The sequence below is a fragment of the Lepus europaeus genome, chromosome 21 (assembly GCF_033115175.1).
Source record: "Lepus europaeus isolate LE1 chromosome 21, mLepTim1.pri, whole genome shotgun sequence".
Taxonomy (NCBI): Eukaryota; Metazoa; Chordata; class Mammalia; order Lagomorpha; family Leporidae; genus Lepus; species Lepus europaeus.
Genome location: NC_084847.1, coordinates 57,064,457 through 57,079,520, shown reverse-complemented (window position 1 = coordinate 57,079,520; position 15,064 = coordinate 57,064,457). Strand labels below are relative to the sequence as shown.

The window sequence follows — 15,064 nt, the reverse complement described above, 5'->3', positions numbered from 1 at the left end:
GCCCATTTGGAGCAAGTATTTCCAAGCAGATTCTGAAGCGGGCGAGTCTGGCAAACACAAGCGCCTCCCTGCTCACGCCGAAGGCAGGAGGCGCAGCCCTCTGTGGAGCAGTGCAGCAGCCCGACGGCCGCCTGGCCTCCAGGCCCGGCCGCACTCCCAATCCCAGCTTCCTGCTAACAGCCCCGGGAAGCAGAGCCGGGGCTCCAGGAAGTGGGTTCCGGCCAGCCGCGCTGCAGACCCGGGCAGTTCTCAGCTCGGAGCTCCGACCGGGCCGGGAGGGCCGGGGCAGGTGGCTGGGGAGCTCTGTCTGTCCGCTTCCCTCCCTCTCTCTCTTCCTCTCAGGTAGAGTTATTTAATTCAAGAAACAGAAGCCCAGCTGTTCAGCAGCACGAGGGGACAGAAAAGTGAGGGCGGAGGGTCTCGCGGTGCAGCCACAGGGCGGGCACGCACAGGTCAGTGAGGAGACGCAGGGGCCGCCAGGAGGCTCACCTCGACAGCAGTCCTGGGAGGAGACACGGAGGGGCAGAGGTGACAGCAAGGACAGAACCCCCTCCCCCACCCCCGTCCCAGGAACCTCAGGACCGCACCCGGGAGAATAAGAACAGACCAACCCCGGGCACACGGAGTAGAACACAGAACACCGGAAGTCAGGGGAAGACCTTAAAGTAAGACAGAGAAACTAATCACAACAGGACAGAAACCAGACACAGACTTCTCGTTACACTCACAGATGCTGACACATAGTGGAAAAAAATCAAGTCTGGAAAGAGAAGAGCTAAATCTCCCTCAAGAGCAGGGGCAAGATCAAAACACTGTCCACAGCGAGTCCGAGAGGGCTGAGGGCTGCCTGAGGCCTCGCGGAAAGAGCTGCTCCAGGGTGCGTTCCAGGAACGAGCAGGGAGGTGGAGCAAACACCAACAATAAGAAAAAGCATCCAAACCAATGGCACACGGAGGCACGAGATAAATCCCAACAGGGATGCTGGGGACATTCTGCGGGACAGGTTTGAAAACCAGGAGACTGGAAAACACAGGCATCAAGTGCAACCTGGACGCGGGGACAGAGGCTAGAGCACTCCAGACCTATGTGCAACATGGAGACTGGCATGGAGACTTCCACACGCTAGACTTCCACACATTAAACTACCACACGCTAGACTTCCACACAGAGACTTCCACATGCTAGACTTCCACACGCTAGAGTTCCACACGTTAGACTTCCACACACTAGACTTCCACACGCTAGAATTCCACACGTTAGACTTCCACACACTAGAATTCCACACAGAGACTTCCACACACTAGACTTCCACACGGAGACTTCCACACGCTAGACTTCCACACAGAGACTTCCACACGCTAGACTTCCACACGGAGACTTCCACACGCTAGACTTCCACACGCTAGACTTCCACACAGAGACTTCCACACATTAGACTTCCACACGGAGACTTCCACATGCTAGACTTCCACACGCTAGACTTCCACACGCTAGAGTTCCACATGCTAGACTTCCACACGCTAGAGTTCCACACGGAGACTTCCACACGCTAGACTTCCACACAGAGACTTCCACACGCTAGACTTCCACACGCTAGACTTCCACACACTAGACTTCCACACGGAGACTTCCACACGCTAGACTTCCACACAGAGACTTCCACACGCTAGACTTCCACACGCTATACTTCCACATGGAGACTTCCACACACTAGACTTCCACACAGAGACTTCCACACATTAGACTTCCACACGGAGACTTCCACATGCTAGACTTCCACACGCTAGACTTCCACACGGAGACTTCCACACGTTAGACTTCCACACAGAGACTTCCACACATTAGACTTCCACACGCTAGATTTCCACACGCTAGACTTCCACACACTAGATTTCCACATGCTAGACTTCCACACAGAGATTTCCACATGCTAGACTTCCACACAGAGATTTCTACATGCTAGACTTCCACACGGAGACTTCCACACGTTAGATTTCCACACGGAGACTTCCACACGCTAGACTTCCACACGTTAAACTTCCACACGGAGATTTCCACACATTACACTTCCACACGCTAGACTTCCACACAGAGACTTCCACACACTAGACTTCCACACATTAGACTTCCACACGCTAGACTTCCACATGGAGACTTCCACACGTTAGATTTCCACACGGAGACTTCCACATGCTAGACTTCCACACGAAGACTTCCACACGCTAGACTTCCACACTCTACTCTTCCACACAGAGATTTCCACACGCTACACTTCCACACGCTAGATTTTCACATGCTAGACTTCCACACGAAGACGTCCACATGTTAGACTTCTACATGTTAGACTTCTACATGCTACACTTCCATACGCTACACTTCCACACGCTAGACTTCCCCACGGAGACTTCCACACGCTACACATGCTAGACTTCCACACGCTAGACTTCCACACGAAGACTTCCACATGCTATACTTACACACGCTACACTTCCACACGAAGACTTCCACATGCTACACTTCCACACACTACACTTCCGCACGGAGACTTCCACACGCTAGACTTCCACACGGAGACTTCCACACGCTAGACTTCCACACACTAGACTTCCACACGCTAGACTTCCACACACTAAACTTCCACATGGAGACTTCCACACGTTAGACTTCCACACGGAGACTTCCACACGCTAGACTTCCATACGGAGACTTCCACACGCTGATAACGTTAGGGGCCGGTGTTGAGGCATAGCCGGCAAAGCCGCCACCTGTGTTACTAGCTTCTATTCAAGCACTGTTCACGTCCCGGCAGCTCCACTTCCGAACCAGCCCCCACCACAGGCCTGGGAAAAACAACGAAGATGGCCCAAGTACTTAGGCCTCTGCACTCACGTGGGAGACCCAGAAAAAACTCCAGACTCCTGGCTTTGGCCTGGCCAATATGGCCACCTGGGGAGTGAACCAGCAGATGGAAGATCTCTGTCTCTCTCTCCTCCTCTCTCCCTCCCTGTCTCCTCTGTCTCTCTTTCCTTCCATCCCTGTCACTCTGCCTTTAGAAAAATTGAGTAGGGGCTGGCGCTGTGGCGTAATGGGTAAAGCCGCCACCTACAGTGCCGGCATCCCACATGGGCACCAGTTCCGGTCCCGGCTGCTCCACTTCCGATCCAGCTCTCTGCAATGCCCTGGGAAGGCAGTAGAGGATGGCTCAAGTGCTTAGACTCCTGCACCTGTGTGGGAGACCTGGAAGCTCCTGGCTTCAGATCAGCGCAGCTCCAAAGAGATCGGTGTAGCCATCTGGGGAGTGAACCAGTGGATGGAAGACCTCTCTCTCTCTCTCTGCCCCCGCCTCTCTGCATAAAACTCTATCTTCAAGTAAATAAACAAATCTTAAAAAAGAAAGAAAAAGAAAAATTTAGTAAGTAGATCTTTTTAAAACAACAATAAACAAACTTGACCTAGTAGACTTGTACTGGACTCTCAGCCAAAAATAAAGTAAATGCTCTGTGCAGTACCAATAGAAAGCTTGCAAAACCGACCACGAGCTGGCCAATGAGGATTAACTAGCAGCTAGCAGCGGACATCTCACAAGCCAGACCTAACAGAAGCATCGGCACAGCAGAACCCCACATGTGTGTGAAATTCAGACAACTTCCCAGCAGTTCAGCACTGAAGGAGAAATCACAACAGAACTTCTACAAGAACTGGGGAGAGAGAGATTACTGGCGGATAAATCCAGGCACACAGCAACAGCAGAGCTGGCTCCCTGGAACAGCTGGTGGCAAACGGGGACAGCACATCAAAGCTATTTCCACAGACCGGAGAACTCACGGGGAAACGCTGCAAACGTCATCCCAATAGCTTTGAAAACATGGACACTTTTCTAGGAGAGCGAAACTAGCAAAATTAATAACAACAAAACCAGAAAACTACAGAAGCCAATCATCACCAAAGAAATGGAATCAAAACCCGTACCCGCGGTGGGCACCGCCTCAGGGAGCCGTCACAGTCTGTGTCCCAAAGACACAGTTCCCAACGTGTTTTCTGCAAACCCCGTGACCTGGATAAAAAACAAAGTATGCGGACCAATTTCACCGAGGACTTCGCACAGGGAAACCCAGAGTGGAAAATCTGCAACCCACACCACTAGTTCTCTGGGAGGTGCAGACCCGAGCCCACTAAGGCACCACCTCACCCCTCTAATGGCTGTTCCAGAAAGGAGGACCAAGCACTGGTGAAGAGCACGGAGAACAGGGAGCCCTCGCACGCGCCGGCGGGAACGTGAGTCGGCACAGCTGTCCAGCTCTGCCAGGAGCAGGTCCTGACCCCTCAAGAGGGCCATGGGGCTGAGCGAGGCCACCTGCACCCCACACTTACAGGAACCCTGTGCACGCACGGCAGCCAAGACGGAGTCAAAAGACAAGGCTGTCACCTGGGCTGGAGACAGAACCGGACACCACAGTGACTCTGGCTTGGCCACAGGAACCACAGACGTCTGTGACAGCGTGGGTGGGCCAGGCGGTCCTCGCCACTCAGCAGAACACGTGGGGGCACAGACACCAACAACCTCACTCATCGCAGGACAGGACAAAGGCTTATGTCATGGACGTGGAGACGGCAGCGGTCCCCAGGTGCTGGGGCCGGCTGGGAGAAGCGGCCGGTTCAAGGGCACGGAACTTCAGACAAATGGAGAAACAAATAATCCGAGAGAAACTGGCCGGCCTGAGGACTATGTGAACAACTGTCGCATTCCCAAAACCACGAAGGAGGCAGGTGCTCTATGTCCTCACTACAAAAACCGTGCTAGGCAAGTAACACACTCCTCTGGCTAGACCTGCTCACTCCACACCGCATACGCACCACAAAACCTCACGTCGTGCGTGATACACACACACTTCTGTCATGGAAGCACACATTTACATCAACGACCATATCGCGCTGTCCTAAACAACAGCCCTGAAGGGTTCAACCCCAGGAACTCAGGAAAAAGTCAACATGAGAACATCTACCCACCTAACACCTCGCGGCAGCACAAAGGACAAAACATGACAGCCTCAGGTGCAGAAGGAGCGCTTAGCAACACCCAGTGGACACTCACAATTCAGGACCAGGGAGGGGTCAGCCTAGCGACTGGGATGCCAGTCAGGATGCCGGCAGTCCGCGGCAGGTGCCTGGGCTGGATTCTTGACGCCAGCTTCTTGCTAACGCAGACCCCGGGAGGCAGGGTGATTGCTCCAGTGACTGGATTTCTGCCACCCCTGTGGAGCCCTGAATTGAATTCCCAGCCCCAGCCTCAGCATGGCCTCGCCCGGCTGTTGCACGAATTTGGGGAGCTACCCAGCATATGGAGTTCTTTCTCTCTCTGTTGGCCTGCCTCCCAATTAAGTTAACAAAGGAAAAGAAAACAGAAACACAATGCAGAGAACTGGGCAAATACGGTGAAATGTTTACAGTGTGAAATCCGGGTTTGGATTCGTGGGTGACTGACACACTCCATACTGCTCTGTGTTTTGGAAAAGATTCACTACTTTTCAAAGGAAAAAGGAAAAAACACAGCCCACCAGCATGCAGCAGGGTGGAAACAGGACTGTCTTTAGGCCAAAGCCGTAAAAGTTCTGGCAAAGCTGCTCAACGGGAGGCCTTGGCTCTTCCTGTGCGCGGCGAAGCCGGGCAGGCAGCAGGTCCCCACTTCACACTGGGGAGCGGGGGTCCCAGTCGCCCTGACAGGCTGTGCTTGCAAGGATGGAAGGACCTGGTCTCACCTGCACCTCAGCAGGAGGTCTGTGTGTGCTCCTGTCACCCCCACCCCGTCCCCAACCCCGGAACGCGGGCTGTCCCAGAGCACAGCAGGAGGGGGAGCAGCCAGCACAAAGCCGCACCGCGCTGGGCCCTGCGCCGACCCCATGCAGACCTGAAGAGCAGGCGCCACCAGTGCACCTGTGCTTTGTACCTGCTCACTGTCCCTCAGGCTCTGAGGCCGGTATTGCCTCGGGGTTCTGGCTTCTGTCCAACTATCCCCCTCCATGCAGCTCCAGCCCTCAAAGGCCTGTGACGCTCAGCATGTAGTATTCAGATCCTGCTCCAGCTTCGCAACACGAGGCAGGGAGCAGGTATGTGTGAGTGGGCAGTGTCCTGAGGCCAGCCCCCAGGCCAGGCAGGGTGGACGGCCATGACCCCCAGCCCCTGCCCTGCCCCGGGGCTTCCTCTCTGTGTGCCCTTTCTCCCACCTTTGAAAGGGGCCCGATGATAATGACTCCTGCGCCCTCAGCAAGACCCCGGGGCGTGTGCACCAAGTACACATGGCAAGAGCCCGGCACACACGGGGGCTGTTTCCGCTGGCCTGACCTGGGAGCCGCGGCCACCAGCTGGAGCCGTGTGCCCTCACAGATCCCACGCACGTGGTCACCACCATCACCTGTGTGTGTCTGTATCCATCTACAGATGACCTCATCGCAGATACCTTTCTAGGTGCCTCTGCCAGCCCTGTTCTTAGCTCCACCTACACTGAGAGCACACAGCACGCGCGCCAGAAACGCCCAGCACCGAGGCCGTGACCAGGCGACCCCCGGCTCCCACCCCCACACCCTGGCCTGGCACAGCACTCTCTGGGCGTCCACTCCAGACGAGGCGGTAGGCTGGGACCTGCACACTCCGCTACAGCATCCAAACAGCTTCCAGAGCCCCACGAGCGGCGTGGGGCAGACACGGTGCTTTTCGAGGAAGCGTGGGTCAGGGCAAGGCACTGTCGTGACTCAGAACCAGGAGCACCACCTCCTGCCCGGGTCTCCACACGGTCACCGGGGAAGGGAGGGGGGAAACGTGGCAGAGGGCCGAGCCTGCTCAGCCTGGTGCACACGCCGGACGGACCCCCACAGGGCTGCCCAGGTTGGTGACGGAAGACGTGGGAGCGGCCGCTGGGACGCGCACAGTGGTGAAAGCCCAGAGCAGACCCCGAGGCCTGTGGGAGCCCCTGCTGGCCGTGGCTCCAGAGGGAACCTCACGCCAGCGGGCCCCTTGCTGCGGAAAGGCAGGAAGAGCTGGGCCATACTCACAGTCGCGCCTGCTTCTCCGCTAGTTCTTTGGTTTTCTCCTACAATTACAAAGAGAAATAAAAGAAATGAGCTCACAGGACCACAGGGATACAGCCAGTGCACCTCACTCCACCTCCAGGACACCGCACTGCCGCCCGGCCTCCTAGCTCCCCACCGAGCCTCGCTGGAAGGCAGGGTTTCCATGGGACTCCACCACCTTCCCACCCCGTCACTGAACGTGAGTCACATGTTCCCTACAACAGACGGACATCCCGGCCTCTGCTTCTCGAAGCTGGCCACTTCAACAGTAAAGGCAGGCCAGCGTTCCCCACACGCCACCGTGAGGATTCCAACAGTCTCACTGCTCAGCTTAGTACACACAAGGAGACGCAAAGAGCTCATGCAGAGGCGGAGTTAAAAGTTTCTTTCTAAAGACTTACTTATTTATTTATTTATTTATTTTGAGGCACAGTCAGGGAGAGAGAGACAGAGATCTTCCATCGGCTGGTTCACGCCTCAGATGACAATGGCCAGGGCTGGGCCAGACTAAAGCCAGGAGCTTCCATCTGCGTCTCCCACATAAGTGCAGGGACCCCAGATACCTGAGCTGTCTTCCACTGCTTTCTCAGACATGTGAGCAGAGAGCTGCAACACAAGTGGAGCAGCCGGGACTTGAACTGGCGCCCATAAGGGATGCCGATGGTGCAGGCGGCAGCTTCGCCTGCCGCACCGCAATGCTGGCCCTGATAAGTTTTGTTTTTGTTTTTGTTTTTTGCTGCAAAAAACTTCCGAGCTCCTCGCTTGGTTTACATGCATTTTCCATGCACTTTTCCAAGATCCTCCATATGCTCAGATTTTAAAGCTCTTTGGAACCAAAATGAACTTTATCTTTTCATTCTACTATGTAACTGTCTGAAGCCCCTCATATGCTTTAGACGCCGGCCCCAGCGGCGAGCACTACGCGGGCTGGAACATCGGCACACACGCTCGCACTCCCCGACGGGATGCAGGCTCAGCCAGCTCCCAGTGTCCCTGTCCGAGGAAGCAGGAGTCGCTTCAGCAGCCGGGCCCGGGCCTCACCGCAGCCTCTGCTGCTGCCGGACACAGCCAGCTGCTGGCGTGCGCATCTGACGACAGCATGAGGGCAGACGGCGTTCGAGAACCTGGGCGGAGACGCCCACATTTGGAGGCTGGAGCCGTCACACTGAGGTGACAGCCTCGGCTCCCAGGTGCGCTGTGGGGAACCAAGGCTGGACCCTGGCTCTCTGCCTGCCACCACACCCTCCTGGGCTCAGTTTCCCCAGCTGTCATGAGGGACACAGTGTCCATGGAGTCAGGATGTTGTGAGAACGATATCCAAGGGCCCAGCACAAAGCAGACTCGGTCAGAAATGATGACAATCCTGGGGCCGTTTGCACACCACATGGCTGCACCAGGTCCCAGGCACGAGAGACGGCACAGAGGGTGCAAGACGGCGCCGTGCGTGGGAAGCCAAGTGGGCGTGGCCTGCAGACCCAGGGGAAGGGGCCCGCCTTACACACACTCCACAAGGCAGCTCATGCTGGTGTTTGATTTTAAAAAGTTTCAAACATTTTAAATGTGGATTTTCACATGAGACATCAGCCAGGTTCTTACACAGCTGGGTGGTTTCCCTCCCCACGTGTGCTTGGGTCAAGCTCGGCCAGGATCTCTGACTGACCTTGAACGAGCTACCCCTGGGCCCTGGGGGTGGAGTCACGGTGCAGGCAATAACCACAGAAGGGAGGCCACCACGGTGGGGACACAGGCACCCAGACAGCTGCTCTAGTGCTCCCAGGGCAGGTGCTGGACAATGTCCGCAGCCATTGTGTGGGTGGCAGGAAGCTACTGCCAGCACCTCGTGCCCTCGAGACCAGGCCCCACGGCAAGGAATCCTGCCCACGATGGTTCTCAGGCTAGAGGCCCACAGATCCCAGCCTGGAGGAAAGTGTCGAACAAAAGCCGTCAGCCCTGCACCTCCACCGCCAGGCCTACAGGGCTCCAGCAGCCCAACTTCCCGCCAGCAGAGGGCGCTCCTGGCGCTGACATCACCTGGGCCCTGCCGTGCCCGGCCTCTGGAGCACCTCGCTCCAGGGCAGTGACAGGCAGGCCAGACTGGACCACAGGCAGGGGCAGAGGCCCAGAGCTCAGCAAGAGGTTCCTGGTGGCCTGCAGTCCCAGGCGTCACCAGCTGAGCTGGGAGGTAGATGGGCAGCATCATGGGGGTGTCAGGGAAGAGTCCCCCGTTCCGCCCAGGGCGGGCAGAGCCCGGCCCAGCCCTCCCACAGCCTGAGGACACTGCCCACGACTGACCCAGACTGTCCCGCGGACGGCCTTGGCGATCTTCAGCAGGAGCTGTCCAAATGTGCCTGGCTCCAGGCGCGTGGCCGAGTGCCGGACGCACAGGCAGAGGAGGAAGGCAGGGGTCAGCTTGTGGTCGTCGCCCCCAGGCTCGATCAGCGTCATGATCCTCTGCACCAGGGTGTCCTCCTCCTCACGTTCAAACTCCAGGTGCAGCCGCCGTCGGCGAGGGAGGGCATCCGGCATGGACGGGGTGAGCGCAGCGCCACACACCCGGCAGCTCTGCGGCACGGCCCGGAGGCGTGCCAGGGCCCGGGCGGGCAGAGGCTGGGCCTGCGCAGGGTCCTTGAAGAGCAGCAGGTAGTAGAGGCCCAGGGAGAGCAGGTCGCCATGGTGCAGCACCACTGTCCGTCGCCCCACCTCGGAGAAGTTGACGGAGACGGGGGCCCCGGGGATGGGCTCTAGCACCAGCCTGGGCCCGGCAGCACCGTCCAGGGGCTGGTGCCGGCGGATGGTGCAGTGCAGGGGCAGGATGTCAGGGGCAGAGAGGCTGATGCTGGGCTTGCTGGAGGGGGTCCGCTGGCCCACCGTGTGCCGCTCCCGGCTCAGCACATACACCAGGCTGTCCTGAAACGCAGACGTGCGATTCAGGGGCCGGACACCCCTGGGCGATTCCAGCAGAGGGAAGGGAAAGAATGGAGTCCCTGCCGCTGCCTCCTTAAGCCATGTGGCCGGGACCAGACTATGGGGGCTGACCGTGTCCTGGGCCACCCAGCAGAGCCACGGCAGCCCTGGACAACCCGCCCCAGGGCGCCCCGGTGTGTCGAGGGGGAGGAAGGGCAGGCACTGCCCCTCCCTGGAGGAGGGCAGAAGCTGCCTAGGACTAAAGTTGCAGAGTGCTCGTGGTGGTGGAGCGGGAGCAGACCCAAGTGGACGAGAGGGCAGGAAGGCTGCGGCTGGAACTGGCCAGGAGCTAGGCCCTTCGAGCCAAGATGCTCCTGACGTCTGTGCAGACACGGCCAGGGTGGGGAGGGGATGCTTTTCTCTGTGCCTCCCCAGACAACTGGGCCACCAGCAGTGGCTCAGCATCCCACACCATGGCCCCAACACAGGCCTGTGGCTCCCCAACCCATGGCCTTCCCCAAACCAGGCCAGAAGTGGTCTGGAAAAGGACCTAGAGTGGTAGGAAGTTCTCCATGGGGGCCAGGTGGCAAAAGGACCCTCTGGGGCCAGGCTAGAGGGGGCCCAGCAGCCTGAATTACAGGTGAGGAGAGGCCCCGACTTCTCGGTACCAGGCTACAGGCCACACCTGGGCAGGTGGGTGAGGGAGATGGGAGGCTCACGTGCTGCTGGCTGTAGCCCTGCAGGAGGAGCAGGTGTGGGCACTGGAAGAGGGAGTAGCGCATGGCGTCCTGGCCGGGCTCCTCAGGGCCCTGGGAGACGTCGGGCAGGGTGGTAGCCGGGTTCAGGCTGGTCTCGCTGACCGTGCGGCGCAGCCGGGGCTGGGGGGAACTCCGGGCAGCCCCTGGGGCCAGGGCTGGAGTTCCCTTCGCACGGATCCGCTGCAGCCTCCGGGCCTGCGCATTGATCCCTGGAACAGAAGCAGCAAGGGGTGACGTCTCCCAGGAGCTCCTGCACTCTGATCCTGCAGGAGGCTTGACTGGGCCCACTGGACACGCCCCTCGAAAAGCTGGGCAGCACCTTGGTGGGCACCTGGGGTGACACCCCAGAAAAGCAGCCCATGGCCGGCACGGAGCAGTCTGTCCACTCCCTGAGGCTCAGAGGGGACCACACCCACACTCCAGGAGCCTGGTGACAGCCCTCGGCCTGCCCAAGAACCAGCACCACAGCACGCATGTATCAGAGACCACCCGATGCTTCTCTGACACGGCACCGGCCTCGGCCCCATCCCTGCCCGTTCCTGCCAGCCCACCCATGCGTCAGGCAGAACCTCTGGGGACTGAGGAAGGAAGGAGGAACCATGGTTTTCATCCCACTTTCCCAGGATCAAGTAGTGAACCCACCAGGTCACCCTTGGCCCACCGAGCCACCACAGGTCGGCTCTGCAAGAGCACAGGGGGCACATGCCCAGAAACCCACACCAACACACACATGTGCACTCTCACACGTACACAATGTGTACAATACACATAGGCAGAGATGCAACTGCACACATGCACGGGGAAATGCACACAGAAAAATAAACATGCACACCCAGGAACACACACTGCCATGTGCACGTACACAGTACACCACATATGCACACAACACACGTGTGCACACACACAAATGCACACGGCCAAGCACACAAGCAGAAATGCATGCAGGTGCAGCCTGGAGGAACACCCACCCCATGCAAGACTCCTAAAGTCCAGAAGCACGGGAAGCGCCCCCTACACTAAGGCTGTTGGGAAAGCTGCCGGACCGCGAGCCCCGCTCCGCATTCCTCGGCTGACCCCGGGCTTTCTTCCCTGAGCCTCTGCTGTCTCCTCCACGCAGCCTCGTCCCATCTGTGGTGTCCTCTCCCTCAGCCATTCCAAACAAAACCAAATGAGAGCCAAGGGGCAGGCCAGTGAGCTGGCAAGAGAGCGCGCGAGAGCGAGAGCGTGAGCGCGCGCCTTACCGAGCCGCAGCAAGCCCTGCCCCTGCAGAAAGAAGCCGCCGCCTGCGCATCCGCAGCCCGCAGGGGGCCGGCCAGCCGGTGGAGAGGCTGCTCCTGCTGCACTCTGCTCACTGCAGAGCCCAGCCCAGCCCAGCCCAGCCCAGCGAGTGCAGGTGCCCGGGGCCCACCCGCTAGTCTCTCAGGAACGGCTGGCCCTCAGCCGGCCTCGTTGCACAACTGTGGGGCCGTATCCGCAGGAAGGAAGAACATACGAGGTCCAAAGTGAGGTTCCAGCCCCCACCCCTTCCCAAACTCAGGGCTGGGTTGCAGGGCGACCTCTCAGCAGGCGCAGCGAGCCAGACTCCTCTTGGGTTCCCAGGGGCCCTAGCGATGGCCAGCAGCACGGGATGTTCCAGCCCAGGGTCCCCCGGGACTGCAGCCTCACATGGGAAGCTCAGTCGCTCCACGCTCCTCCAGGTGGGTCCCACAGTCCTCGCACACGCCCCCTCCCAGGGCTCCAGGGTCCCAGGGCTGGACTGTTCAATTCATCTGAGGACTAAAAATCTACCTGCAGGCCAGAACCAGAACCTGAACCCCTGGGGTCCACTCCTAGCACCTCCTTCCTCGGTTCCGGACTGGCTCAGAAGGCCGCCAGCCTGTGGCTGGGAGTGTACCTAGGCCACCAGCATCAGCCACGCACGGGCAGGGCCAGCAGGGCAGAAGCAGTAGGCACGGGGCCCCGATCCCACCCAGGATGGACGCAGCGGCACCGTGTGCGTTAGCAGAGCCCCAGCCTTGCCCAAACAGCCCTTTCCAGACAGGACTCTGCTGGACGAGGGCCTGAACGTGAGGCTGAACTGCCGGCGAGCACAACGGTGTGGCGCCCTCGGAACACCTGCACCCGGGGCTTGTGGCTGGTGGGAAGAGCACAGAGCCACTTTCTGAACCAGCAGAAGCACAGCAAACCCGACAGGGCTGCTCTCCCGGGGAGGGGTACTGGGGAGGGGCCGGTGGTGCTACATGGAGCAGTCACAGGGGTGTGCACTTGAAGCATGGTTTACTGACTCTGTTTTTAAAAACCCTCAACCAATGTGACAAAACAAGCATTCCTATCAGCGCTGAGGCAGGCACTTCTAACTCAGAACTTTTCACAAATCAGCTCAGCTAGGCTGCCAAGGCCTCTGACTCGCACACGGCACTGTGGTTGGTCTCCTGTCCCTGTCCCCACGGAGGCTGCAGGACATGCAGACCCAGTGCCCGTGAGGTCAGGGAAGCCAATGGGCTCTGAGGGGCCAGGAGGGAGCTTCCATCACTCCTGTTCTCCCCAGTCTGGCGACAGTGCTGCCGCCCCCAGTGCATTCCTGTGCCGTACAGAACCACAGCAGATCCGCCTTAACTCTAACCAGCAAGCTTCCCTCGTAGCCTCCGAGCCGAGGGGGAGCCCCACGGAGTTGATCCCGGAATCCTTTACAGACTTGTGTAGGGGCCGGTGCTGTGGCACAGCAGGCTAAGCCACCGCCTGCAGCACCAGTTCCCACGTGGGTGCCAGTTCAGGTCCCGCTGCTCCACTTCCCATCCAGCTCCCTGCTATGGCCTAGGAAAGCAGTGGAGGGTGGCCCACGTGCTTGGACCCCTGCACCCGCGTGGCAGACTTGGATGGAGCTCCAGGCTCCTGGTTTCGGCCTAGCCCAGCCCTGGCTATTGTGGCCATCCAGGGAGCGAATCAGGGGATGGAAGATCTCTCTCCCTGTCCAACTCTGCCTTTCATATAATACATGTTTTTAAAAACAAACGAACAAAGTCCCCTGTGGCAACGTCGCTGGACACCAAGCACAGAGAGCCAAGGTCCTTGCAGTGAACCTCGTGTGACTGAGGAGCTCGAGGACTCTCCCAGCTAAGGGCCTGGCTTCTTGTGGGGTCTTCCACAGGTGCGGTCTTTGACAAGAACAGGTCACTACAGGGGCCCCTACACAGGAAGGAAACTCAGAAAGAACCCATTACCCACAAGAAAATCTGCAGAAGGGGCTGGCCTTGAGGCCTCATGGGTTACGCACTGCCTGCAACACTGACTTCCCATATCAGCTCGGGTTCGAGTCCCAGCTACCCCTGCTCCACTTCTGATCCAGCTCCCTGCTAATGGCCTGGGGAAGCAGTGGAAGATGGCCCAGGTGCTTGGGCCCCTGCACCAAGTGGGAGACCTGGAAGAAGCTCCTGGCGTTAGCTTGGCCCACTTCTGGCCACTGCAGCCATTTGGGGAGTAAGCCAGCAGATAGAAGATATCTCTCTCTGTAACTCTGCCTCTCAGATAAATTAAAAATAAATCTTTTTTTTAAAAAAATAAAGTCATGGGCCAGCACTGTGGTGTAGCAGGTAAAGCCACTGCCTGCAGCACCAGCATTCCACATGGGCTCTGGTTCACGTCCTAGTTGCTCCACTTCCCATCCAGCTCTCTGCTATGGCCTGGGAAAGCAGTAGAAGATGGCCCAAGTCTTTGGGCCCCTGTACCCACATGGCTTCTGGCTTCTGGTTTTGAATTGGCGTAGCTCCGGCTGTTGAGGGCATTTGGTGAGTGATGGAAGTGCGCTCGCTCGCTCTCTCTCTCTCCCCCCCTCTTGAACTCTGCCTTTCAAATAAATTAATTAATTAAAAAATAAGGTCTGCAGAAGTAAAATGTAAAATGGCAAGACAAGCAAAGCCATTTACAACACAGCACTCCTAATTACCATCTTAGTGAGAATGCCACACCCGCCACGGTGGGCCTGGGAGCCAGGATCCGACCGTTCCCCAAGAGGTGGGCGAGACCTGCTGACCTCGGCCAGGGTCAGCTTCAACCTGACGCGTTTTCTGCAGGGATCCTTGGGACTGTTCTACTCTCCTGGGACTGATCCAATGGGTCCAAGGTTCTGACTCAGTAGGTCTGACAGATGCTCAGCAATGTGCATTTGGTAAAAGCTGTGTGGAATGTTCTGGAACACAGCAGCCAGGTAGAGGAACCACTGCCAACAGCAACCCCCTCCCCACTCCCAAGTCCTTCCTGTCAGCAGCAAGTCCTTACAGGGGAAAAAAATGGAAACTCACAGAGCACTAGGGAAACAAAACGTCATCAAGAAGCCACAAT

At 58.2% G+C, this 15,064-nt stretch overlaps 1 protein-coding gene across 1 annotated transcript in view; it reads right to left on the bottom strand.

Annotated features, from left to right (window-relative positions):
- RADIL (Rap associating with DIL domain) overlaps positions 1-15,064 on the bottom strand; it is a 60,752-nt gene that overhangs the window by 13,023 nt on the left and 32,665 nt on the right. The window contains exons 2-4 of the mRNA XM_062179935.1: positions 10,688-10,935; positions 9,357-9,971; positions 7,047-7,084 (exon numbers count right to left, since the gene is read on the bottom strand). Of these exons, the coding sequence (XP_062035919.1) occupies positions 7,047-7,084; positions 9,357-9,971; positions 10,688-10,935 (901 nt within the window). The remainder of the gene's footprint in view (positions 1-7,046; positions 7,085-9,356; positions 9,972-10,687; positions 10,936-15,064) is intronic.